The 23104-nt window shown below is 37.2% G+C and overlaps 12 protein-coding genes across 12 annotated transcripts; 8 read left to right on the top strand and 4 right to left on the bottom strand.

The window, feature by feature from the left end:
- Positions 1 to 748: 748 nt before the first annotated feature.
- On the top strand, positions 749 to 1597 carry PRCAT00002787001 (uncharacterized protein; the record flags this gene model as incomplete). Its single annotated transcript, XM_062952671.1, has 1 exon — positions 749 to 1597. One exon carries the CDS (start codon positions 749 to 751, stop codon positions 1595 to 1597), a length of 849 nt encoding a protein of 282 aa, XP_062809551.1.
- A 156-nt stretch (positions 1598 to 1753) lies between these two features.
- SLU7 (mRNA splicing protein) lies at positions 1754 to 2578 on the top strand (the record flags this gene model as incomplete). Its single annotated transcript, XM_062952670.1, has 1 exon — positions 1754 to 2578. One exon carries the CDS (start codon positions 1754 to 1756, stop codon positions 2576 to 2578), a length of 825 nt encoding a protein of 274 aa, XP_062809550.1.
- Positions 2579 to 3200: 622 nt separating this feature from the next.
- On the top strand, positions 3201 to 4223 carry TRY6 (Try6p; the record flags this gene model as incomplete). Its single annotated transcript, XM_062952669.1, has 1 exon — positions 3201 to 4223. The coding sequence occupies one exon, from the start codon at positions 3201 to 3203 to the stop codon at positions 4221 to 4223; it is 1023 nt and encodes a 340-aa protein (XP_062809549.1).
- A 68-nt stretch (positions 4224 to 4291) lies between these two features.
- On the bottom strand, positions 4292 to 4963 carry PRCAT00002784001 (NEDD8 ligase; the record flags this gene model as incomplete). The annotated part of the gene is made up of 1 exon (XM_062952668.1): positions 4292 to 4963. The coding sequence occupies one exon, from the start codon at positions 4961 to 4963 to the stop codon at positions 4292 to 4294; it is 672 nt and encodes a 223-aa protein (XP_062809548.1).
- Positions 4964 to 5203: 240 nt separating this feature from the next.
- Positions 5204 to 7489, top strand: PRCAT00002783001 (anaphase promoting complex subunit 2; the record flags this gene model as incomplete). The annotated part of the gene is made up of 1 exon (XM_062952667.1): positions 5204 to 7489. One exon carries the CDS (start codon positions 5204 to 5206, stop codon positions 7487 to 7489), a length of 2286 nt encoding a protein of 761 aa, XP_062809547.1.
- A 37-nt stretch (positions 7490 to 7526) lies between these two features.
- On the bottom strand, positions 7527 to 9092 carry PRCAT00002782001 (uncharacterized protein; the record flags this gene model as incomplete). Its single annotated transcript, XM_062952666.1, has 1 exon — positions 7527 to 9092. The coding sequence occupies one exon, from the start codon at positions 9090 to 9092 to the stop codon at positions 7527 to 7529; it is 1566 nt and encodes a 521-aa protein (XP_062809546.1).
- A 294-nt stretch (positions 9093 to 9386) lies between these two features.
- PRCAT00002781001 (putative helicase) lies at positions 9387 to 13625 on the bottom strand (the record flags this gene model as incomplete). The annotated part of the gene is made up of 1 exon (XM_062952664.1): positions 9387 to 13625. The coding sequence occupies one exon, from the start codon at positions 13623 to 13625 to the stop codon at positions 9387 to 9389; it is 4239 nt and encodes a 1412-aa protein (XP_062809545.1).
- Positions 13626 to 14020: 395 nt separating this feature from the next.
- On the bottom strand, positions 14021 to 15436 carry FCR1 (Fcr1p; the record flags this gene model as incomplete). The annotated part of the gene is made up of 1 exon (XM_062952663.1): positions 14021 to 15436. One exon carries the CDS (start codon positions 15434 to 15436, stop codon positions 14021 to 14023), a length of 1416 nt encoding a protein of 471 aa, XP_062809544.1.
- Positions 15437 to 16732: 1296 nt separating this feature from the next.
- On the top strand, positions 16733 to 17584 carry PRCAT00002779001 (aldo-keto reductase superfamily protein; the record flags this gene model as incomplete). The annotated part of the gene is made up of 1 exon (XM_062952662.1): positions 16733 to 17584. The coding sequence occupies one exon, from the start codon at positions 16733 to 16735 to the stop codon at positions 17582 to 17584; it is 852 nt and encodes a 283-aa protein (XP_062809543.1).
- A 751-nt stretch (positions 17585 to 18335) lies between these two features.
- On the top strand, positions 18336 to 19343 carry TDH3 (glyceraldehyde-3-phosphate dehydrogenase (phosphorylating); the record flags this gene model as incomplete). Its single annotated transcript, XM_062952661.1, has 1 exon — positions 18336 to 19343. The coding sequence occupies one exon, from the start codon at positions 18336 to 18338 to the stop codon at positions 19341 to 19343; it is 1008 nt and encodes a 335-aa protein (XP_062809542.1).
- A 210-nt stretch (positions 19344 to 19553) lies between these two features.
- Positions 19554 to 20447, top strand: PRCAT00002777001 (uncharacterized protein; the record flags this gene model as incomplete). Its single annotated transcript, XM_062952660.1, has 1 exon — positions 19554 to 20447. One exon carries the CDS (start codon positions 19554 to 19556, stop codon positions 20445 to 20447), a length of 894 nt encoding a protein of 297 aa, XP_062809541.1.
- A 167-nt stretch (positions 20448 to 20614) lies between these two features.
- PMT2 (dolichyl-phosphate-mannose-protein mannosyltransferase) lies at positions 20615 to 22903 on the top strand (the record flags this gene model as incomplete). Its single annotated transcript, XM_062952659.1, has 1 exon — positions 20615 to 22903. The coding sequence occupies one exon, from the start codon at positions 20615 to 20617 to the stop codon at positions 22901 to 22903; it is 2289 nt and encodes a 762-aa protein (XP_062809540.1).
- Positions 22904 to 23104: the final 201 nt, after the last annotated feature.

Here is a 23104-nt window from a genome sequence, read left to right as displayed (position 1 = left end):
GTTTTACCAAAAGTAGTGAGTTATCTTATTTAGAAATATAAAGCACACAGGCTAGTCAAAACTATAATGGCAGCAGAAGGGTTAGAGAAGCTTACAGAAGTGCCCGTCGAGTTTTTCAAAGATGGGAACGCATTTGTTAGAAAGTGCCAAAAACCAGACAAAAAAGGTGAGTAAATACATAGTTTGATGGGTGATTTGATGAAAACAGCTTCATCAATGAAGCAGTACATGTCTTTACGTGCAGTTTACTAACTACTTATAGAATATCTCAAGATCATTCGTGCAGTCGGATTTGGGTTTATTATGATGGGTGTTGTTGGTTATGCCGTCAAATTGTTGCATATTCCAATCAGATACTTGATAGTTTAAGAATGTCAAGATAGATGAGGATGTGGAAAATGAAGTCACTAAGGATGTGTCTCTCCCGCTAATAGGTTATGTATTTCGGTATTTTCCTTTTACGATTCGGATATAGACAGCATGATAATGTAATCTTGATCATTGAATTGTCTTAAACACATGATTTTCTTCATTTATCACCTCATAATTCTTACAAGTCTTTAATATATAAAATGCTAATGTTCATATTGTAGAGAGTACGTATTGTAGAGAGTTCATAAGTAGTGCTTGGTAGACGTCGTGATGGTACCACGTGATTGGTTTTTTTTTTTCAGGTATGCATTTTTTGATGTAGATACAAGCACTTCTTGCAAACTATAATTCTTTAGTTAGATCAACTGTTACGGGAATGTCACAGACTCTGCAAGGCTCCCAGACCTCGAAGTTTGTCAAAAAATTGGCTTCAAATGATAGACCTACTAGGGAAGCTGCTTTCAAGTCATTGAAAAAATATTTATCAGCTAAGTCATCGAGCCAGTTAAGCTTATTAGAATTGCAGAAATTATGGAAAGGTTTGTACTATGCGATGTGGTTTTGCGATAGACCTGGACCCCAGCAGAGATTGGCAGAAAGCTTAGGGGAATTATTCAGTAGTGTCATTAGCATAGAGTTGCATGCCAGGTTTTTGGAAGCTTTCTGGGTCATTATAATTAATGAATGGCCCCATATAGACCAGTGGAGGATTGACAAGTACTACCTTTTAATTAGGAGAGTTTTGAGACATAATTTTATTCAACTTAAGTCAAGAGGTTGGGATGATAGGTATGTTAATGAATTCTTGAAGACTTTAGAGAAATTACCTTTAAGTGGGGAGAAGAGTGTAAGCGTTGCATTACCTTATCACCTTTGCGATATATACATTGATGAAATGGAATTAGTTCTCTTTAATGAACTTTCTGAAGAGACTGAAGAAAATGAAGATAACGAGGAAGATGGCAAGAATGTCTCGCAAAAGAAGAGAGAAATTTTAGATGAAACTCCTATTAGCCTATTGATATCTCCATTCATAAGCCTCAGCAAGAAAGCTTTATTAAAAACTTTGAGAGAAAAATGTAAGGAAGATGTTATAAAAGACAAGAGACTAAAAGAATGGGGCATCTTGGGCGATGAAGATGGATCTAGTGACCTTCAAGGTGAAAGAAATGAAGAACATAATGAAGGAGAGGAATCTGACGAAGAATGGACAGGTTTTAGTTAGAAGATTATTTAGCATTAATACCTTTTTATTAATAATTTAAAAATATTTGCAATATTTATAGAAAAAAAAAATTTCGAATTCGTAAAAGTAAAATGAGAGCTCTTCTGAACTGAAAGTCAAATATAATTGGTATTGCTGTCAAATGCTTAATAAATTATGCCAAACAGTCCGAAGAATGAGGCCAATCCATATATACCTAAATATATAATTAAAAAACCGTGGTATAAAGAAGACTCTGGTAGTAATAACCCTGATTCAGACTATTTATCGCATCATAGAAACAAGAATGAGGTAATTGATTATAGTTTGCCAACGGCGGGTGGTGGTATTAATGATTCCTTTGATGTTAAAGAGAACTTTCGAGTCAAAAGGAACGAAGATTATGATTCAAAAAGAGATAGATGGTATGGATATGAAGCAGACCAGTGGGACAATATTTTGCGTGACTGGCAAAAGATAAAGAAGAAGTCAAAAACTCAAAGTTCGAAAGATGAACAAGACTCCGACGATACAGACTATGAGTTAGAGTTAATTGAATTAGGATTAGACGCAAAGGACATAGTAACAAATTTGAAGGAAGATCCCATGGAGAGAGTTATTAGAGATAGAATGGATATTCCGTCGTACGTCAAAAAAGTCACAGCATCCAAACTGAATAAATCTAAAGCTCTTGTCAATGAAGATGATCAGTTTGTAAGAGCAATGGGTGAGCTACAAAAGTTTGCGTGGGACCAAAATGAGGAATATTTGCAATCAAAGAGAACTGAGCTTTTAGAAAGCAAGCTACAGAATAAGCCAGATGCAGAACCCACATACGCTAATTTAGATCTTAATGTTGAAGCTAATCCTACTCTAATGCACATGAAACTCAAGGAGCATAATGAGGAGAAAAAATCGAGGAAAGATTCATTAGCAAAAAAATATGGCGGTTCGGAATACGTAAAGGATAATCAGATCCACGAGTTTCGCAACTCCCAATAGATGCTTTATGGAGATACATAAAGGTTAAGAGAGATTCTTATCATTCAAAGAGCAGGCTTGATTTACGTTACCTAGATTAAATGTATTAGGGACCTAGAATAGCAACTTGCAAACCGTAGAGTCACACCATGAAGAGTCTCGTGGACTAATCAAGTTCAAATGCTATTGTTTCAACCACTCTCATTAGGTAATTGCACTAATAAAATTTGAAGCCTGCGATAGCGTGGTAGAGCGTGTTTCGAGCGGGCTATGCCTTTCCCTACTACTTTAAGAAGTATTGTGGGATCTCAGATTAGAATTAGTGCGGAAGCAGGGAGCGAATGTGCTTATTCGCACTGTTTTTGCGACCTTTTAGTGCGCATAGATATATCGTGTGCACCAACCCCACGTGCTGGCCTCGTGTGACAAGCAGCACCTGCTTCAACGTGTGTTAAAGATTTCAACGTGGGCGATGCAATATAAAAGGTTAGGAGGGCCTAAAAATGACTACTTGGTAAATATGACATTATCAAGGCATAATAATTAATATAATACAAGTTTAATAGTAGATCGGTTTAAGAATATAAGAAACAAGTTATAATAATTTTTTTGAACCGATAGAAGCAGAATAGCACTAATAAAAATGAATAGCGGCCAACTATCCAGCCCGCCAGTTTTGAAGACAACTATAATTCAATTGAACAAAGAAGTTGATGGTGAGAACAACTATGAGATATTGACTAACGAATATAATAAACGATCAACTGAGGAGAACAAACTCACGACCCCTCTGTCTGATTCGAAAAAGAGACGTAGAAGGTCGTCTAGTATAGATTCTCAAGAGTTGGCTAGAAGGAAAAACGAGACGAAGCAATTGCATTCACTTATTGAAAAGCGTAGAAGAATTAAGATAAACAGAGAATTCGAAGCCTTGAAGTACGTGATTCCAGCCTGCAGATCTGGCTCCTTTTCATCTCAAATCCCTAAGAACGGATCTGCGGCCAAGATGGATGGAATGCATAAGCTTACTATTCTAAAGTCATCGGTCGAGTATATTTTATATTTACACCACATCATACGTCAACAACACGAAATGCTCTCCAAAGACAAGAATTATGACTTCGATATCAACTTTGCAAACATATCGTTGGATGTGAACCAATATAGAAATATTGATAAGGAGTTTAATTTTACAGAGTTATATGATTCCCTGACATCGTTAACTTCTGCAGTACCGTCCACATCTCCGTTAACAGGTTGCGGCCAAAACAGAATACTGTCTCAAAGTATCGGAGAAGAACCGATAATAGAGATAGAGCATAAAGATCAATTACCGTCACCGGACAATACTCCTAATATGGCTCCCATATTATCAGTTTTGAAAAATTATAAGAAAAACTACTCGACTGTCTCTAGAGACAATAGGTCATCCTCAATATCTCCTCATACAAAAACTATGAGTAGCAGTGTGAAACGTTCATTTCAATTGCCAGATCCCGCTATTTTATCGTCTGACGCAGATGAAAGAAGTAAATCTAAGATCATTTCTTATTCTTCTGACAACAATCTTGCAGCTAGTTCTCAAAGTACCTTCGTACCCGAAAAAGATGCTTCCAATGCACTTTTGGCTATGAGAAAATCTAGCATCAACAGTCTCCTAAACTGAGATTGTAAGAGCAAGACGTATTATATCTATTTATATGTATGTGTATTATGATAGTGAACTATTGAGGTCTATCCTTCGAGCTTTTTGCTTTCGTGCAAGTATTCAACATAATCATCTATTATGCTGGGCCAAGCTGACATCTCATCATAATCCTTAAAGTGCACTGGATCTGTAGAAATAATATCTTTAACGAACAAATAAAACATTTCCCAAGAATCTTTCGATATATTACGTTTGTATGTATTTATGATAAAATCATACCACTGATCTAGTCTTCTATTAGTCTCTTCAGAAGGTTTCCAAGCTCTAGACTTCGAAAGCAATAACTTCCAGTAATCAACAGCCAAGTCATACCCAATTACTTTTTGATGCTTATTTTCTTTAACATAATCAAATGCAAAATCATAAAAATATCTGAAATTATCTTCATTACTCAAGATTTGATTCTCATTATACTGCTCTATAAAATCTTTCATTCCTTTTATCGTCGACACATTTACGTCATTCCAATTGTTAACGAATTTTTCTCTAGAGAAAATACCCATTGAAGTACTTTCCAAGAAGTATGCCAATGTCAAGCTCAAGATGTCATCGGGGTCAATGCCCAAATCATCTAAATATGCCATAGTTCCATCAATGCTAATTACAGATTCATCTTGAGGATCCTTATATCTGTCAAATATTTGTGATAAGATGGCCACAGAAGTATTGGGCTTTTTTTTATTTTGTGAAGAAACCATTCTCAAAGAAGTGATCCCTGCTGTTTATAGTTTAAAAGTTTTCTCAACAGTCTTGTTCTAATTTTTTTAATTTCTTCCCTCTTCTTGATCTCTTCCTTCTATTTTTGCGCATTTTATGGTATCACGAAATAAATGTTTACATACATATATTCTAACAATAAAGATTCATTACCGACACAAACTAAGCGAGATCACCACAGTGCCATAGGTTAAGGGATCAGAAATATTCAAAAGTCCTCTATGAGTTCTTTTACAAGTAACAGAGATTTGGTTCATAAGATCATCCCGACTTTAACTTTAAGCGATTTATCTACTGGTCTAAATGATATTGAGAATGATATAGATTACTTGTTAAGCTGGTTAAGCCCTTACTATCCAATTCCAGAATGGAGTCAAAAAGAGCCTTCTTCCAGAATAAAGGCGGCTATTAGAAGCTGTCTTAAAGATTTGAACGGAGAACTTACATTTATTAAACTATACATCAATTCGGTTAATAACAGTTTCATGTTGCATTTTAAGACCGAAGGGCTAGATCTCTTTCAAATTTTCAATCAAATAAGGAGAATATTGAACTACTACGAATGGCATTTGAACTATCTAAATTTGGACAGTTTGCCACGAGATATCTTCCAAAGAAATTTGCATACTTTATTTTACAACGCCTTAATTAAAGAAAGCCAACTTTTGGACCATCTAAGGTCCTATTTAAAAATAAATTTATTTGATTCTAGCAGCCCAAAAAATGACAAGCTTTCGGATGCCCTTGCTATTTTGATTTCAATTAATTTCACGGATGAACTTAATTTTATAATCGTTCAATTGTCAATTGCCAAAATTAAGGAATATGTATTGAGAGTCTGTTCAGATGTGTTGAATGAACCTTTCTTGGAGAAAATAAAAGGCTTTGTCGAGAATGAAATTTGGCCCAGCTTTCATATAATCATGACGCTTTCAAATAACGATCAAATATTCTTGTATGATCTTATAAAAATAGCATGCGATGAATTAGTTTCTCTAAGGATCAGTGAGATTTATAAGATGGTGCATGACTATCCTCAGAGCAAGATTAGTCTCTTTGAACTATACCAGTGTCTTAATTACTCAATTCCTCAAACCAATATCAAGACACGTTTTAGCACATTGATGAATTATTCGACATACAGCCAAGCTTACCAAAGGACGACTCTTGTAGAAACCTTTATTCAGCGGTGTAATGAAAATTTGCTTCATTCTGGTACTAACACCGTCGACGTCATCACCACTTATACAAAGACGATTCGTGCATTTTTAATTATAGATCCGAAAGGGGTTCTTCTTGATAAAGTTATCAGACCAATTCGAAGATATCTTAAGACCCGTGATGATATTATTATCAAATTAGTACATGGACTTTTGGATGATAGCGACACGAACGAGTTAAGAGACCTTGCAGTAGAATTAAGGAGACAGGATAGCGAACTATTCAGTAAACGCATTGTTATCGATGAGAATATAGATTTGCATTGGACTCCTGATCCAATAGACGCATTACCAGACTTCAAAAAGGGGAAGCTTACCGACATTATAGAATCCTTGATTTCTATTTTCGATTCAAAGGATATTTTCATTAATGAGTTTACCAAATTGTTTAGTGAGCGATTGATTAAACAATTTGATTACAACGTCGACGAAATAGTTGATTATTTACTGCTTTTGAAGCTCAGATTTGGGAAAAACGAATTCACAACTTTGGATGTAATGATAAGAGACATCAAAGAGAGTCGGCTTATAAATGATTTGCTATATTCTAGATCCTCATCTCCTCAGTCAAACTTTCAGTCTACAATATTGTCACACAATTACTGGAATCATTTGATGGAGAGTATATCGGCGCAGAATGACAACTTCAAGTTGCCAGAATCGATTTACCAAGACTTCAAAAACTTCAGTGACAGTTATCTGGAGTTGAAGAAAGGACGATACCTAAAACTATTGCCACACTTGGGATTAGTCAAAATCGAATTATCTTTGAACAATAAGACTTTGAATTTTGAAACTTCACCCGATAGGGCGTCTATAATCACGTTGTTTAACGACAAGTCTGACCCATTACTGTTGGACTTCGTGGTTCAGGAGCTTAAAATGACACCTTTCATTGCATCTCAAGCTTTACAGTTTTGGGTAAAGCAAGAAGTGCTCCTCGAGGTAACAAGAGATTTATATATAGTTAATGAAGATGCAGACACTGAGCCGATGTTGGAACTCACTAGCCCTTCAGAAAAGGATATCTTAAGTGCGGATCTGAAACATCTTTCAATAAAATCACACGAGAGCTTGCAAGGATTGTTTCCATATATTCATGGTATACTCAATAACTTGGGTCCGGTTACCTTCGATAGAATCAAGGATCTATTAAAAGTTACTGTCCCCAAGGAGGTTATGAACATGGAAGCAGTTACTAATATATCCCTTGAGGAATATCTCGATGGGCTAGTTGATGATCAAAAGATAAATTTCTCCAACAGTTGCTACTCTTTAAAAACTTAATGCATTAAAAATTCCTTAAATATTTATACATGGGTTCCTAATTAATATTTCCATTAACAGATTTAGATATTTCAACTCCCGAAAGCTTTTGGTTGTAAGACGTGCTTGGCTGCCATTTACGAATTGCTTTAATATCATCCATGGCATATCCAGGAATCCTTATATTCCAATTACGTTCCAAATGGAGTTGAACGTCTTTTACGTCGATTGAGTCAGCCTTGCGATGTTTCGCTAATCTACATGCAAAACTCGTAACCGACGTAACAAATTCGTCTGCCAAATCCAAAAGTAGTTCTTCCACATCGCCATCTATGGTCGTTTTTCCATCACCTTCATCTGCGCCTATAGAATTAACCAATTCAGAAAGTTTTCTTTTAGTCAAAACTCTTCCCCCGTTATCCGGGAGTGTAGCAGAAGTACCCGCAGTAGATAAATCATACGACGGTAACTTAGTAATAGCTGGTGTCCCCAAAATTGAACCAAGTCCATTAGGGACACCAGTACTTAAAGAGGCACGATTAGCATTATTTGGTTTCAAAGTGAGTGCAGTTGGGGGTTTAACATTAATTGTACTTGATATCGGGATCGATGGCACGCTTGGTCTCGTTATTCCGGCTAAATTAGAAGAAGAGGTCCCAGGACCAGGTGTTTGACCTAATTTGCTAGGTGTAGCTGTAGCATTTGTCCCTGAAGGCGAAGCTGATTTAGAGCTTCTCTGCTGTCCCTGATTTTGAGGAGTTCCAACTGGAGCCTGCTGGGGTGTACCTTTGCTTTGCACGAAGGGAGATTTAACATTTTGCTGCTGCTGAACCCTAAATCTAGGGTCTTGAGGATTTGTTACAGCAGGTGAACCGGTGTTCGATAATTGCGGACTATTCAAGTTTGATGATGCAGTCTTCGCCTGCTCAATTAGTTGGTTTTTCATATAGATAGCATACTTTTGCTCTTGCGAGAACTTAGTTTTAAGGTCACCTATCTGCCTCTCCAAAGCTCCAATTTGATCAGGAGAAGATTCGTTCTTCTTGCTCTCCTCCAACTGTTGAATTCTTGGTTCATAACTACTTAACCTAGCCTTTAACTTATTAAAATTTTCCATAGTAATCAAATTTGCACTCGAAATATGCGATCCACCCGAAGAAGACGAATTCTGTTGCATCATGGGAGCTGGACTACTCTGTGGAATCTGTTGAGCTAAATTCGGTGACTGCGCCTGCAGACCAGGTTGGTTCAAGTTCGAACTGCTTTGCTGCTGAAGATTCATCATGTTTTGTTGATTAGGTATGTTAACTTGGTTACCAGCGCTATTTGGTTGTGGATGCATCTGCTGTTGTGGATGCTGTTGCTGCTGCTGTTGCTGCTGTTGCGCTCTTGATTTTTGCTGTGCCTGGTAATTAAGCAAAACTTGCTTGATATCCTCAGCTTTAGCATAGTGTTGCTGGGCCTTAGCTCTATCATTCTCAGCTGCCTTAGCTGCCGCTAATTCATTCTTCAAAGCTTGAACTAAGTGAATAACATGGCCGGGCTGTATTGTAACAGGCCGCAGAGGACCCCCTCTATTCGGACCACCAGTATTTCCCTGTGTCTGATTATTCTGGTTATTCATCTTCCTGATTTGTTGTTTATATTCAATTGATTAGCCCCTACTTTGCTTCTCATTAGCTTGATTAATTAACTTTCAATCAGAACTGATAGAAGTCGTGCAAAAACACATTTCAGGATCTTACTACGTAAGCATCATTATCATTCAGGTGATACTATAAAATAAGAGTTTTGGTAGAAGTGAAGCAGTAGGAAGAATGGTTTCCTTCTTCTATTAGAAAAGGATTCTTTCAAGTTTATTATAATTATATATTTACATGGGTGCAAAATGATGTGCATAGTATGATGTGCTGCGAAACTATGATATACCAACGACTTTCTCAACGATAGACAAAATTCTATCGCTGTCAGATGGTTTGTCAAGTTCTTTAATGGAGGAAAAGTAATGTGGCTGTGAAAGTCTGTCATTGATGGCATTATCGAGTAAAATTCTGAGTCTTTTTATCAACACTCCATTTTTGCACCATGTTCTGATAGGGAGCCACTTATCAAGCACTATTCCTGGAGATTTATTGCCTGTTGTCAAGTTACTCGTTAAATCGTAGACAATTTCTCCCCCAAATAAAAGAGTTACCAAGGTGCTTGTTGGAGTGACATCTCTTAGGAAAAGTTTACTTGAATGATGAGACGATCCATATACAATGAATGAAGACTTAATCAATGACCCACTAGACAGGACCAGTGGAGGTGTGTTGTAAATTTCCTTTGCAGTCTCGGAATCAAAAGAACCATCCTCTCTCAAGTATTTTTCAATATCAGGTACAGTGTTTTGATTACTTGTGCTCGAAAACAAAACAGAAGAAGGATGAATAAACGCCCGAATAGCAGGCAATTCTTTCTCGGTATCAGCCTCCTGTGGCTTTTGGTTCATAAATCCGTTGTTTCTGATCCAGTATTTGGTTTGCCTAGCATCCTGTTCGACCTCTATAGCACCAACAAAAGATTTTAAATACTTAGGGTCTGGTAACTGAACTCTTGCAATTTGAGGGTAATACGCCCCGGTGATTGCCGAACGTATTATGGAATAGTTCTCTGAGTTTCTGTTCAACGTATCGTACACCTTGCCGTAGTTCATAGGAACAAAACCGATATCTTTTAAAATTGATAGAAGTTGAACCTTAGTAGAGTTAATGTCTTTCAAACTCATATAAGACAAACAGTTACTAGAGATAAATTTGTTCACATTCTTATTCTCTGACTTGACCCGCTCGTATTCTTTATAAACATTAGCCATCCCGATTAAATCGCCCTGACCATCGGAGTATTGGTTTTGAATTTCTTTAATCTTATCTCTGAGATCGAAGGAATTTGAAAAAGGACTGCCAACAGATTGTATCGATGCAAGAGTTAAACACATATCCAAACACGAGAAAATACACCCTAAAATCAACAATTTTCCACTTTGCAAATCTGTAGGCAAATATGATAAATATTTACCTAGATGCGATAATTTATCATTTCGTAATGCTCCTATTTCCGATAAAAAGTCTTTAGACAGAGATAATGACTTTTGATCAGGTGGATCTAGACCGTCATTCAAAAATTCCTCAACATTGTTGATATTCATTGCCTTTACAACTAAATAGAGATTTTCCAATCTCGTCCTCTTGATTTCAGGAATGGCTTCACTTCTCATATTTTGATAAGTATCTTGTGTATAAAGGTGAAAGCAGAACCCTTCTCTAACACGACCAGCCCTTCCTCTTCTTTGACCTGTCTCTGCCTTAGAGCACCAATTCTCAATTAACTTGGTAGAAGTTGTACTGGGGTCATAAAACAATGTTTTAGATCGTCCACTGTCTATAACCACTACACAGTCATTTATAGTTATAGATGTTTCAGCTACATTTGTGGAGACCACGATCTTTCTGACGCCTTTTTTAGCAGATCGAAACACTTTTTTCTGTTCGACTGAGGCTAGTGCCGAATGTAGTGGTAGACACCAGCTCTGATTCAGAGTGTCCTTGAACTTTGATTCTATTTGTGAGATGCATTGGTTGATTTCCGCAATTCCTGGTAAAAAAATCAAGATAGAACCGTCATCCATCTTCTCCCTTAGTTGAAAATCTACCTTCAAGCATAAGAGAGCAATTAAATCATAATTTATATTACCGTTTTTAAAAAAGAACGAGTCCGGCTTGGGTTTTACAGATTCGTGATCTGAATTTTTAATTGTGAAATCAACATCGTCAAGTATTTCTCCCAAATAATGGTCTTCAATTGGATAAGTCCTTCCCTCTATATGAATATGATTGACGGGAGTATGAAAGAAACTCTTAAATATATCCACATCAATTGTTGCAGACATTAATATTATTTTAAGATTTGGAAATTTACCCATTATTTTTTTCAAGATAATCAATAAAAAGTCACTATCAACGGATCTCTCATGTACTTCATCGACAAAAATATAACCCAACTTCTTGAATAAATTATTCTCTCCTGATTGTAAGAAAGATTGCAACATCCTAAGTAACACTCCCGTAGTTGCAAAAGTGATCCTTGTATTCTTGCTAGTCTTATTTTCACCTCTAATAACATAACCGACTTCGTCCCCCACATTTTCAAGCCTCTCTTCAGATATTCTTTCCGCCAAGCCAATAGTGGAAATACGCCTAGGTTGAGTGCAAATAATAGTTGACGAGAAATTATCCTTTGAATTCAAATAGTCCAATATGAATTGAACCGTCTGCGTGGACTTACCTGATCCAGTTTCACCTGTAACCAAAGTAATTTTATGCTCATTAATTGCTGAAACTAACTGATGCCTCTTATTCCAAGCCGGAAGGAGTTTCCTTTTCCTGATTGAATTTTGTACCTGCTCGGATTCTTGTCTTGCTTTATATCTTTTCTTTGCGGCTTCAATCTCCTGAATCAGTAGTTCAAGCGACTTTTCGACGCGTTTCTTAGATCTTCCCTCGGGTTTTCTAGAAGAAGACACTTCAGAGGTAACGTCACTTCTTCCCTCTTCAATGTACAATAAAGGGCCAGGGTTTTTGATAACATTAGCTATATTATCTTCCAACCATTCAATAATTGAATATATGAAGCAGTCTCCAATAATATTTCTTTCGAATAGAAACTCTATCAAGTTTCTTAATATAGATAATTTGATATAACTAGCTAGCTTGAATGACAGATCGTTGACAATCAAAAACATACCAGGAATGTCGTTTGGATATCTATCACAATTAAATAACTTTATGCTTAAAAGGTTCTTTTCCAAGCCTTTTGGATTTAAGCCTATTAAAACAATTCTTTTGCATGAATCTGACAAAAAATTAGCAGAATTAGATCCAATACAATTTATGCTTTCAATTTCTTGCTCCCAAATTTCTTGGTTATCAGCCACCTCATTCGCATGCAATTTCCTAGGGCAGAGTTTACGCGTGAGTGCTATCGATGTTTTAATTTCGTCGTTGTGATTCTCTTCAAGGGTCGTCACTATTTCATCCATATCAAAGCCCGATTCATGAAGTCTTTTCAATAAGTACTCGCGCTGAATATCCTTGGAAATCTTCAAAGTCACACCAGTTTCATCTGCGGATTTGGTAAAGAGACTCGGTAAATCGTCTTCGGGAATATGGAATAACAACCACTCCAAAGCATCATTGAAACTTGATGTGTACTTGAAAGCTTCTTTCACATGTGCTTCTCGGAAACCTAACTTGTAAAATGTATTAGAATATTCACGCCGATCTTGGTCTGACAATTTCTGAGAATTCTCAACCTCCCATCTAATATGCTCTCTTACGGACGACTCTATAGATAATCTGACGTTTGAGGGAAAGTCGACAAAAGGACTATTGCTCCATACCTTCTTCGGAAAAGATGGAATTTCTGCTGAATTGGGAATAGAAACAGTGTTACGTTTACCTTCTTTCTTGAGTCCCCCGATCTTGGAAGCTATATTCAATTGTGGTCTTTGAACTCTTTTGTCATTCTGCTCTTTAATCTGCAATTCTTTTTCTCTCTTTTCCCTCTTTTCCTTTTTATTTAGGTAAACCTGGAATGGGTTAGAGTTATAGATAGCGTCATGTTCTTCTTTATTTTGCTTTAATAAGTTCAGTCTTTTAGATTCTAAATCTGACCAGTAGTCTCTGAATGTATTGGGCAATACCATTTTCATATTTTTCACGTAATTAATTCTGTGCATTGCATAGGTAGCAGCAGCATGCCTAGCCTCATTAGACGTCTCCTTAGGAGAATATAGATCACGGTCTGGGACCATCTTTATATTAATTAATTCCTTAGTTTTAGGATTTTCCCAACTTAAATTCACAACTGCCGTAAAGCCCTTCGATTCTTTTCTCATATCAAATGTAGCCTTTCCCCATTTCTGCTTTTGACAATGCTCATAAAGCAAAGTGGCAGGCAATTTACCTGTCCAGCCAAAATTTTCACCTATGGCTAAACCTCGTTGTGGCTTCTTACCATCGGGATCAATGGCTTCAAGCTTAGTATCTTTTGTGTTCTTTTTCTTTAAAGTTTCTGGAATAGGTGAACTTCCCTCCTTCGACTTCGTTTTTTTAGCCATGGCATGTGTTGAAACACAAGGCTAAAGGTTTTGAATCGGTAAAAGATGCATAGATTCTGCTCATAAGCGAGAAGCGGAAAAAATTTAAAAAATATGAGAAGGAATTGACACGGACAGGAATTGAACCTGCAACCCTTCGATCTGGAGTCGAAAGCTCTACCATTGAGCCACCGCATCACCCTTGAATATTTTTTGTCTGGCAGTCAAATATTCATTGGGCTCCATATGCTATGTATGATAACTTTCGCTCAATTGAGCTTAAATCTACTTCTTACAAATCAAGGCAATTTTGTAAAATCATAATCAGAATATATTAATAATAAATTAAAAGGCAGAATGTAAAACCTAACCTGGAATATATATTTCATATACAGTGAATTTTCTCACCATCTTCATTAAACTTTGTCATCACGGTAGTTAGCAAAGGGATTTCTAGATGCAAAAGCATCTAAGCTATCAGGATTTATAATATCAAGTTCCCTATATTCATCATTTGGAATCGACTTAAATGCTTCCGAGGGAAGAGAGATGAACGAACTGAAATCTTCATTAATATCACCATCATTGAATGGTGTAAGTGGAAAAGAAGCCGTCAGTGGAGTGCTTGATTTCTTAGATAAATGAAATTCATTTCCGTTGTTGCTTATGAAATTGGTTGAGCTTGAGTTACTGTTATGATGGGAATGGCTGTGATGTGGCTTAAAAACATGTCCATTGTTCTTCAACTTTTGATGGGATGGTGAAAAAGGCCTAGTTGACAGAGAAGAACGTCTTATACCATGTTGAGACTGTGTTTGCTGTCCCAATAATTGATCATGAGGTCCATAAGAGCTTGCCAAGAGAGTAGGTGAGTGTAGCCCATGATCCTCAAATTTGTCTGTGAGAGATGTAATGGAACTGCTGGCTTTAGGACGCGTATCAAAAGAAGTTAAGAAGGAACCAGAAGGTCCTAAAATTTCATCAATAGGAGATGGAGGATCATTTTTCGGAGGATGCTGCGAATAAACTGAATTGGAATCGCTTTCAAAGTCAGATGGACCAAATTCATTTAAAGGCGATGCTGAACCATTCAAAGCCGCTGAATTTGCTAGCATCAAGCCTCCTGTTGAATAACCCCCTAAAGGAAGCTCATTTAGTTGTAATTGGTCAGAAATCCTATTTCTTTGATCTGGAGGTGATGAGTCCAGCTCCCTATTATTGGGACTAAAAGCTTCATTGGAATCAGTCCTCGTGAAGCTGTCCTTGTCAGGCGATCTATTGTTTAGTCTTTCGTCATCATCATCATCTTCTTCTTCCTGTTTAGAATTCTTCTTGTGCTCGGCAAAGGATTTAGAGGCAACCTTTATATCTTTCTTGTTGTTAGAAGTTAAATTAGCTGCGATCATTGCACCCTTCTCCCACTCAACTGGCAAATTTCGCAACAATCCTTCCTCATTGATAAGATAAGTAACAACATTGTTTATTGCAATACCCTCAGAGGAATCATTAACCCCGAACTGAGGATCACAAAGAAAATCCAAATGAGGTTTTGCCATCGTTATAATTTTCTCCAATGATTTGGTCAACAAATCCAATCTCGTCTCTAATAACTCAACATATCCACTGGGATGAGCCTTGTCTTTCTGTTTCTTCTTTTCGCTGAAGACACAGATTTTGTTATCTTGAATACATCTAGAGCATGGCTTGACTCCATCACACTTCGTCTTTTTTATTCTGCACAGGTCACAAGCTCTTCCAACTCTCTTCTTTCTATGGTGAGAATCATCTAATCTCCCTTGATCCTCTGATGAGGTACTGATATGGCTCAACATTGCAACTGAATTTTTTTCCGTTCCCAATATTTTTATGTCTGCAACTTATCAATTCAGATAACCACCGAGATGGCTCCAATAAAAATTCTGTTCTCGTGTTTAAGATTCTTTATACTAAGTTCTTCTCTCTATGGGAGAAAACTGTATTTCTTGAGTCTTATATTTATACTTATACCCGTTTAAAGCAGCGCCAAAGTTTGATTAATAATAGACGTGACTAAGATTATTTATGTCAAAAATTGTTTTTTTCTGGCCTGCTTTTGAAAACGACCACTTGCTATCCTTTCGAACTCGCCCTCTCCTGAGACTCTGCTGGATACTTTGACAACATCACTCTCACTTTCCGTCTTCTCGGGTTTGCTATATATGTGTTTAGCATCCGTCGGAGACTGGCGTATCGAAGAGGCTCTTCACCCGGCCGGTAAATGTCTCACCGGAAATAAGACATACCGAACGCTAGACAGGCATGAGGAAGGGCTAGAGTGAGAGGATGTCTATCAGACGAAAAAGATTGTCAAGTTCCGGGCGCCGTTACAGAAAAGGAAGCTCCCACTCAAGGTGTGAATGATCTACACTAAATTGACTATCAATCATCAAAGATTTTCTTGATTAATCAATGGCTGACCTTAATTTTTTACTCCAACTATTACTATTTTGACAGGAATCTATGGTAATTGGACTGCAATGTGCTGACCCAGAAGTCTAGCCATGCAAGTTTAATGCATTGTGGCTCGTTATTCATAACTTTCAAACCTCGATAGTGCCAACCAATCTATATTCGTGAACGGCTAGCTAATTAGAGAATGCATTGGAAGACTTTAGGAACAACTTGCATATACTCAATAAGAACTTTGAGAGGGTGCTGAGACACGCATTTCTAAGGGGCTAGAAGTCCCAATTTGGAGAAGTATTTTGCTGCTGAGGCTTTTACTTTCTCGGCACGTTGATTCCGGTTGTTCTATATTGCGATAATTGATAACCTAACTAAAGTCGTATTGCGGCTCTAGATAAGTATGCATACTAATAGGAAGACTGATTGTAGGCTCTGCCGTGCTATCTGCCGTACGTGGTGCTTTTACTACCTTTAGGTAGTCCGTAGACAGCAAAGTACGTAGGTCATGGGACTAAAATTCTGAGAGTCTTGTAGCAAGAGCAAGTAAATCAAGAAAGCAAGCCAGATTGATAGATTTCCTATATATGAGTAAACTCTATAATTGCAGTTTCTCGCTTCTGCTTTTGGATTAAGAATTTACCGAGTTTAGAACATAGAATTAACTACAAGCTATTGTGTAAAAGATGTCATTAAGGTTAGTTACACTTAATTCAGGCAATACCATTCCATCCATAGGTTTAGGATGCTACAATATCCCAAACAATCAAACTAGTGAAATTGTTCATGAGGCAGCAAAGCAAGGTTATAGACATTTTGATACTGCTGTTCTCTATGGCAATGAGCATGAGGTAGGAAAAGGAATTTCAAAGTTCTTGAAGGAAACCCCCAGTGTTAAGAGATCAGATATTTTCTACACAACGAAGTTATGGAACTCACAGTGTGGCTATGGAAATGCCAAGTCTGCCATAAGAGATTGCTTGGAAAAGGTCAAGGACCTTGGGTACATTGACTTGCTTTTGATCCACTCACCGTTATGTGGGCCCCAGAAGAGACTAGAGACGTACAAGGCTCTACAGGAATCAGTGGACGAGGGTCTAGTTAAAAACATCGGTGTTTCGAACTATGGAATTAAGCACATCGAGCAATTGTTGGAGTGGAGTGAATTGAAGTATCCTCCCGCAGTCAATCAAATCGAAATTAGTCCATGGTGCATGAGATCAGAATTGGCTCAATGGTGTTTGAGTCATGACATTCATGTTGAGGCTTTCTCACCATTGACTCATGGATCCAAGTTGGCTCACCCACCACCTGAAATCGCCGAAATTTGTAAGAAATACAACAAAAACACGGCTCAGATTCTTATTAAATGGTCCTTGCAAAAAGGATATATTCCTCTTCCAAAGACCAAGACCCCATCGAGGCTCAAGGGTAATATCGATATCAATGATTTTAAGTTGACTGACGCAGAAATTAAAGCTATTGACAAGCCTGATGCTTACGAGCCCACAGATTGGGAGTGCACCGATGCCCCTTAAGGTTGCCCAATATCACCTTTTTTCTTACATTTCAAATAAGATATATATAAAAAAGTAAATGATTAATGTCGATTCTACAGACCAAACATAACTAAGTTTCTTTCCTGAGATATCATTCTGCTGTATTGACCCCATTCTTTACTTACATTGCTTAGTTCTTTTTATTTTTATTTTTTTTGCAATCGTCACCCTCTGTCCCGGCCGTTCCTCCGGGTCAAGTTGGTGGTAATTACTGCTACGTACCATTGCATTACTCGATTGACAGGAAAGAGTCTTGAATCTGCTTCCTAAGTGTTCTATTTCTTTCGGACATCATTCTATTTTCATGTAATACGATTGTCCGGTTCTCCCGTATAGCTGTGATTCTTCTTTCTTGCTCTAATCGGGGTACCCGTGCGACAATACTTAGATCTTTCTAAGCTATGATCTTATTGAATTAGACTATATATCTCTATTTGAACATTCTGAGACATGACATGGTCTCATATGAGCTCAATTCACATCTATAATGATTCTTCTACCTTTTTTTGGCTTTATTCTGTGGTAGTTATGGAACTTTCCATTCCACTGTAGTGTCATCCACAAATGGATGTCTATGTCCCGGAGAATGATCTATGTCCATTAAGGTCGATATAAATTGGACGACTTTGCCCCATTTAAGATTCCAACTGTTAGTAATAGAAACAATTGACAATAAAATTGCAATTGATTACTACATTCTAATTACTTTTAGTTAAAGATAAAAAAGAAAATGGCTATCACCGTTGGTATTAATGGATTTGGTCGTATCGGCCGTTTAGTCTTAAGAATTGCTTTGAACAGAAAGGACATTGATGTCGTTGCTGTCAACGATCCTTTCATTGCTCCAGATTATGCTGCTTACATGTTCAAGTATGACTCTACCCATGGTAGATACAAGGGTGAAGTTAAGGCTGAAGGTGACAAATTGATCATTGATGGTCACCCAATTGAAGTCTTTGGAGAGAAGGATCCTGCTTCTATTCCATGGGGTAAGAAGGGCGTCGACTACGTCATTGAATCCACTGGTGTTTTCACTAAAATTGAAGGTGCTCAAAAACACATTGATGGTGGTGCTAAGAAGGTTATCATCACTGCTCCTTCTGCTGATGCTCCAATGTTCGTTGTTGGTGTCAACGAAAAGAAATACACTCCAGACTTGAAGATCATCTCTAATGCTTCTTGTACTACCAACTGTTTAGCTCCATTAGCTAAAATTGTTAATGACACTTTCGGTATTGAAGAGGGTTTGATGACCACTGTTCACTCTATTACTGCTACCCAAAAGACCGTTGACGGTCCATCCCATAAGGACTGGAGAGGTGGTAGAACCGCTTCTGGTAACATTATCCCATCCTCTACTGGTGCTGCTAAGGCTGTTGGTAAGGTCATCCCAGAATTAAACGGTAAATTGACTGGTATGTCATTGAGAGTTCCAACCGTGGATGTTTCCGTCGTGGATTTGACTGTTAGATTGAAGAAATCCGCTACATACGAAGAAATCTCTGAAGCCATCAAGGCTGCTTCTAACGGAGAATTGAAGGGTATCATGGGTTACACAGATGAGGCTGTTGTTTCTACTGATTTCTTAGGCTCAACTTACTCTTCTATCTTTGACCAAAAGGCTGGTATCTTATTATCTCCAACCTTCGTCAAATTGATTTCGTGGTATGATAATGAATTCGGTTACTCTAACAGAGTTGTTGACTTGTTGGAGCATGTTGCTAAAGCTTCCAAATAACTATCTAATGAGCATGTAACAGGTAAGCTTTAATAAGAGCTCCGTCTCAGATAGTTAATGTCTATATAAAACTTTGTAGTGTTTTATTCACATGCGTAACCTAAATTGAAAATTTGATTGAGATCATCTGTAGTATTTTGTATATCGCGTTCTAATGAGATAAACAAAAGTTTGAACCACCAAAATCTTAAAGTAAGATGCAACGGGAAGATGGATCATGATGTGTTATTAGATCAGACTTTTAAAGTATACAAATCCAATCGTAGCCTTAGGGCCATTCCTCAAGATCAGAGGGAATATATCCTATTAAACTTGTCGAAATTTTTATTTCGTGCTTATCAAAATCATAGTACGGACATTATACCAATATACGATTCTTATGAGTCAATTAAAGATGGATTGAAACTCACCTTCAATGGGCTAGAATATGGAGGCTACAAACTTAACCAGTTGTCCATTAAACACAAAAGTTCTTCGATTTTAAGTAAGCAGGCGTTTGTATTTTTGAGCAGTGATCAATCCTCGTCAGAATTCAACACAGTGATATTGAACAGAGTATCAAGCTCTTCCACTAACGTTTCTGCCAACGAATTTATTATATCTTTACTTGAGAACTTGGATCTTGACGATCCATTTGTCATAAGGGAGCATCGATTCGGGTATCATTCCATTAAAGAGGTTTCAAATCAGCTAACGGACGAGGAAACTGACAAGTACTTGCTAGGTGACATTGAGCTCGTATACGTGATGCATTTCAACCATATCAACGAGAATTTAAGGCATATAATTATAAACGTGCCAAACAAAGACATCCAAAACATGAATAATGCAGGTTTGATTGACAATATAAACATGTTTCTACAAGAGAATTCCAAAATCGATTTCCAGAAATTATCCATACTGAAGTTTAGTTCAGCATCCGTCAATATATCTATAGACGGCAAAATTAAAATATTTGGTGAAAAATTTAAAGGACATATGAGACTGAGAGAACAAGTATCCAATAATACGGACGACTCGAACGAAGATCCATTTGGCCATCCATTCATATGGAGACTACTATGCTCGCTCTTTCACCAAATATTGAATGTAAATACTATATAGATGTCTTATTAGCGTATCCTTGGTTCCTTCGGAGATCTTTTTGTAGTGGAATTTTCAAAGTAGGCTTTAATTTTTTGAAATTTTTGTTAACTCAATCCGACACGTCTTGGCCAAATTTTTTCATTTCTTGTGAAACAAAAAAAAACTGGAGAATTGTCATAGAGAATATGTCGGCCTCTGGAGTTCGAAGAGTAGATGATGCCAGTCTCCGTAAAAGGGTAGGGAAGAAAAACTCTGTGAAGTTTGAACAATCTGAGAAAGAATTGATTGACGATTCCGACTTAATCAAAGACAACAGGGATGAGGAAACAAAGGAATTTATCAATTCGTTATATACTTTGGAGAGCATTTTAATGCCAATTTTGTTTACAATCTTGTCATTTGCAGTCAGGGTGTATAGGATTGGTGTGAATGATGCGGTGGTATGGGACGAGGCTCACTTTGGTAAATTTGGCTCTTACTACTTGAGACATGAATTCTATCACGATGTGCATCCCCCATTGGGGAAAATGCTTGTTGGATTATCAGGATACTTAGCCGGATATAATGGTTCTTGGGACTTCCCATCTGGAGAAGTGTATCCTGATTACATTGACTACACGAAGATGAGAATATTCAACGCTACATTTTCTGCATTATGTGTTCCATTTGCTTACTTGACTATGAAAGAACTTGGATATTCAATAGCAACTACTTGGCTCTTTACTCTAATGGTCACATTAGAATCTTCTTATGTAACATTAGGAAGATTCATTTTATTGGATTCGATGCTATTATTTTTCACAGTTGCAACTTTTTTCAGCTTTACAAGATTCAATAATTTCAATACAAAAGGAAGAGAGTTCACTAGAAAGTGGTGGAAATGGTTGATTTTAACTGGTTTCTCAATTGGATGCACTTGTTCTGTGAAAATGGTTGGTTTGTTTATTACAGCTTTAATTGGAATTTACACTATCGTTGATTTGTGGAACAAGTTTGGTGATAAGTCAATGAAATGGAAGGTGTACCTTTATCATTGGGGAGCAAGAATTTTTGGTCTAATAATTATACCACTTACAATCTTCTTGTTGTGCTTCAAAGTTCATTTTGACTTACTATATAAGTCGGGGACTGGAGATGCAAATATGTCATCCTTGTTCCAAGCAAACTTATTAGGTTCAGACGTTGGAGTTGGTCCGAGAGAAGTCACTATTGGGCATTCGATTGTTACTCTTAAAAATCAAGGCTTGACTGGAGGTTTATTGCATTCTCATGTTCAAACATTTCCCGAAGGTTCAAAGCAGCAACAAGTAACGACCTATTCTCATAAGGATGCCAATAATCATTGGATATTCCAGCGGCCCAGATGGGAACCTTATTATGATACCGATAATTCTGAAGACATAGAGTATGTTATTGATGGAATGAGTGTTAGAATTATGCACCCTATGACAGGAAGAAATTTGCACACCCACGATATTGCTGCACCATTAAGCAAATCTGAGTATGAAGTGGCTTGTTATGGAAACCTTACTATTGGTGACCAAAAAGACAATTGGGTTGTAGAGATAGTTGAGCAACCAGGAAATGAAGACAAATTGAGGCTACATCCATTGAGTTCATCTTTTAGATTGAAGAACGCAGTACTTAACTGTTATTTAGGTGTAACAGGCTCTTCCTTGCCGCCATGGGGATTTAGACAAGGTGAAGTTGCTTGCTTCAAAAATTCATTTAAAAGAGATAAGAGGACCTGGTGGAATATCGAGAAGAATGAAAATAAAATCTTACCACCAGCGCCAGAGGATTTCAAGTTGCCAAAGACAAGGTTTATCAGAGATTTCATTCAATTAAATTTGGCAATGATGGCTACAAATAATGCATTGCTTCCAGACTATGACAAGCAAGATGACTTGGCTTCATCCGCTTGGGAATGGCCAACATTACATGTAGGTATTAGAATGTGTTCTTGGGCAGCTGAAAAAGTGAAATATTTTATGATTGGCTCTCCTGCTACTACATGGACATCATCTTTAGGTGTTGTGCTCTTCGCATTCATCTTCTTATACTATGTTATTAGATGGCAGAGGCAGTTTGATGATTTCCCTGCTTCAAATCCTAAAAAATTAAGCTTATATGTTATGGGTGGTATTTATCCAATGTTTGGATGGGGCTTACATTTCATGCCATTCGTGGTAATGGGAAGGGTTACATATGTACATCACTATGTTCCAGCGTTATATTTCGCTATGCTCGTCTTTTGTTACGAGTTTGAAGTTTTTACACTTCCTTTAAAAAGGTCCTCAAATACTATCGCTAAGGTAGCCTATCTATTGATATGCTTATCGGCTTATGCGTTGGTTGCAGGTACGTTCTGGTACTTCAGATACATGTCATTTGGAATGGAGGGTCCCAAAGAAGATTGGACTCATTTAGACTTACTTCCATCCTGGAAAATCGCTAACGATAACTACAGATAAATCCAATGTTAGGGGTAGAGATATGCATCAGTGTCAGCTTTAACCTAATAGTTTGAATACTACTGGCCCCACCTTTAATATCTGCGTATGATATATATACAATTAAAAGACCCTTACTATTACTATCATTGATGGTTGTCGTGCCCTTGTAGTGATTATTCAGCAATCTATTATATGCAAACTTGTTATATACAATTATAT

Source organism: Priceomyces carsonii, assembly GCF_900007245.1.
Source record: "Priceomyces carsonii strain CBS4050 genome assembly, scaffold: Debaryomyces_carsonii_scaffold_3, whole genome shotgun sequence".
In the NCBI taxonomy this organism is placed as follows: domain Eukaryota; kingdom Fungi; phylum Ascomycota; class Pichiomycetes; order Serinales; family Debaryomycetaceae; genus Priceomyces; species Priceomyces carsonii.
The sequence above is the reverse complement of the archived record's forward strand: the minus strand, read 5'-3'. Positions and strand labels throughout refer to the sequence as shown.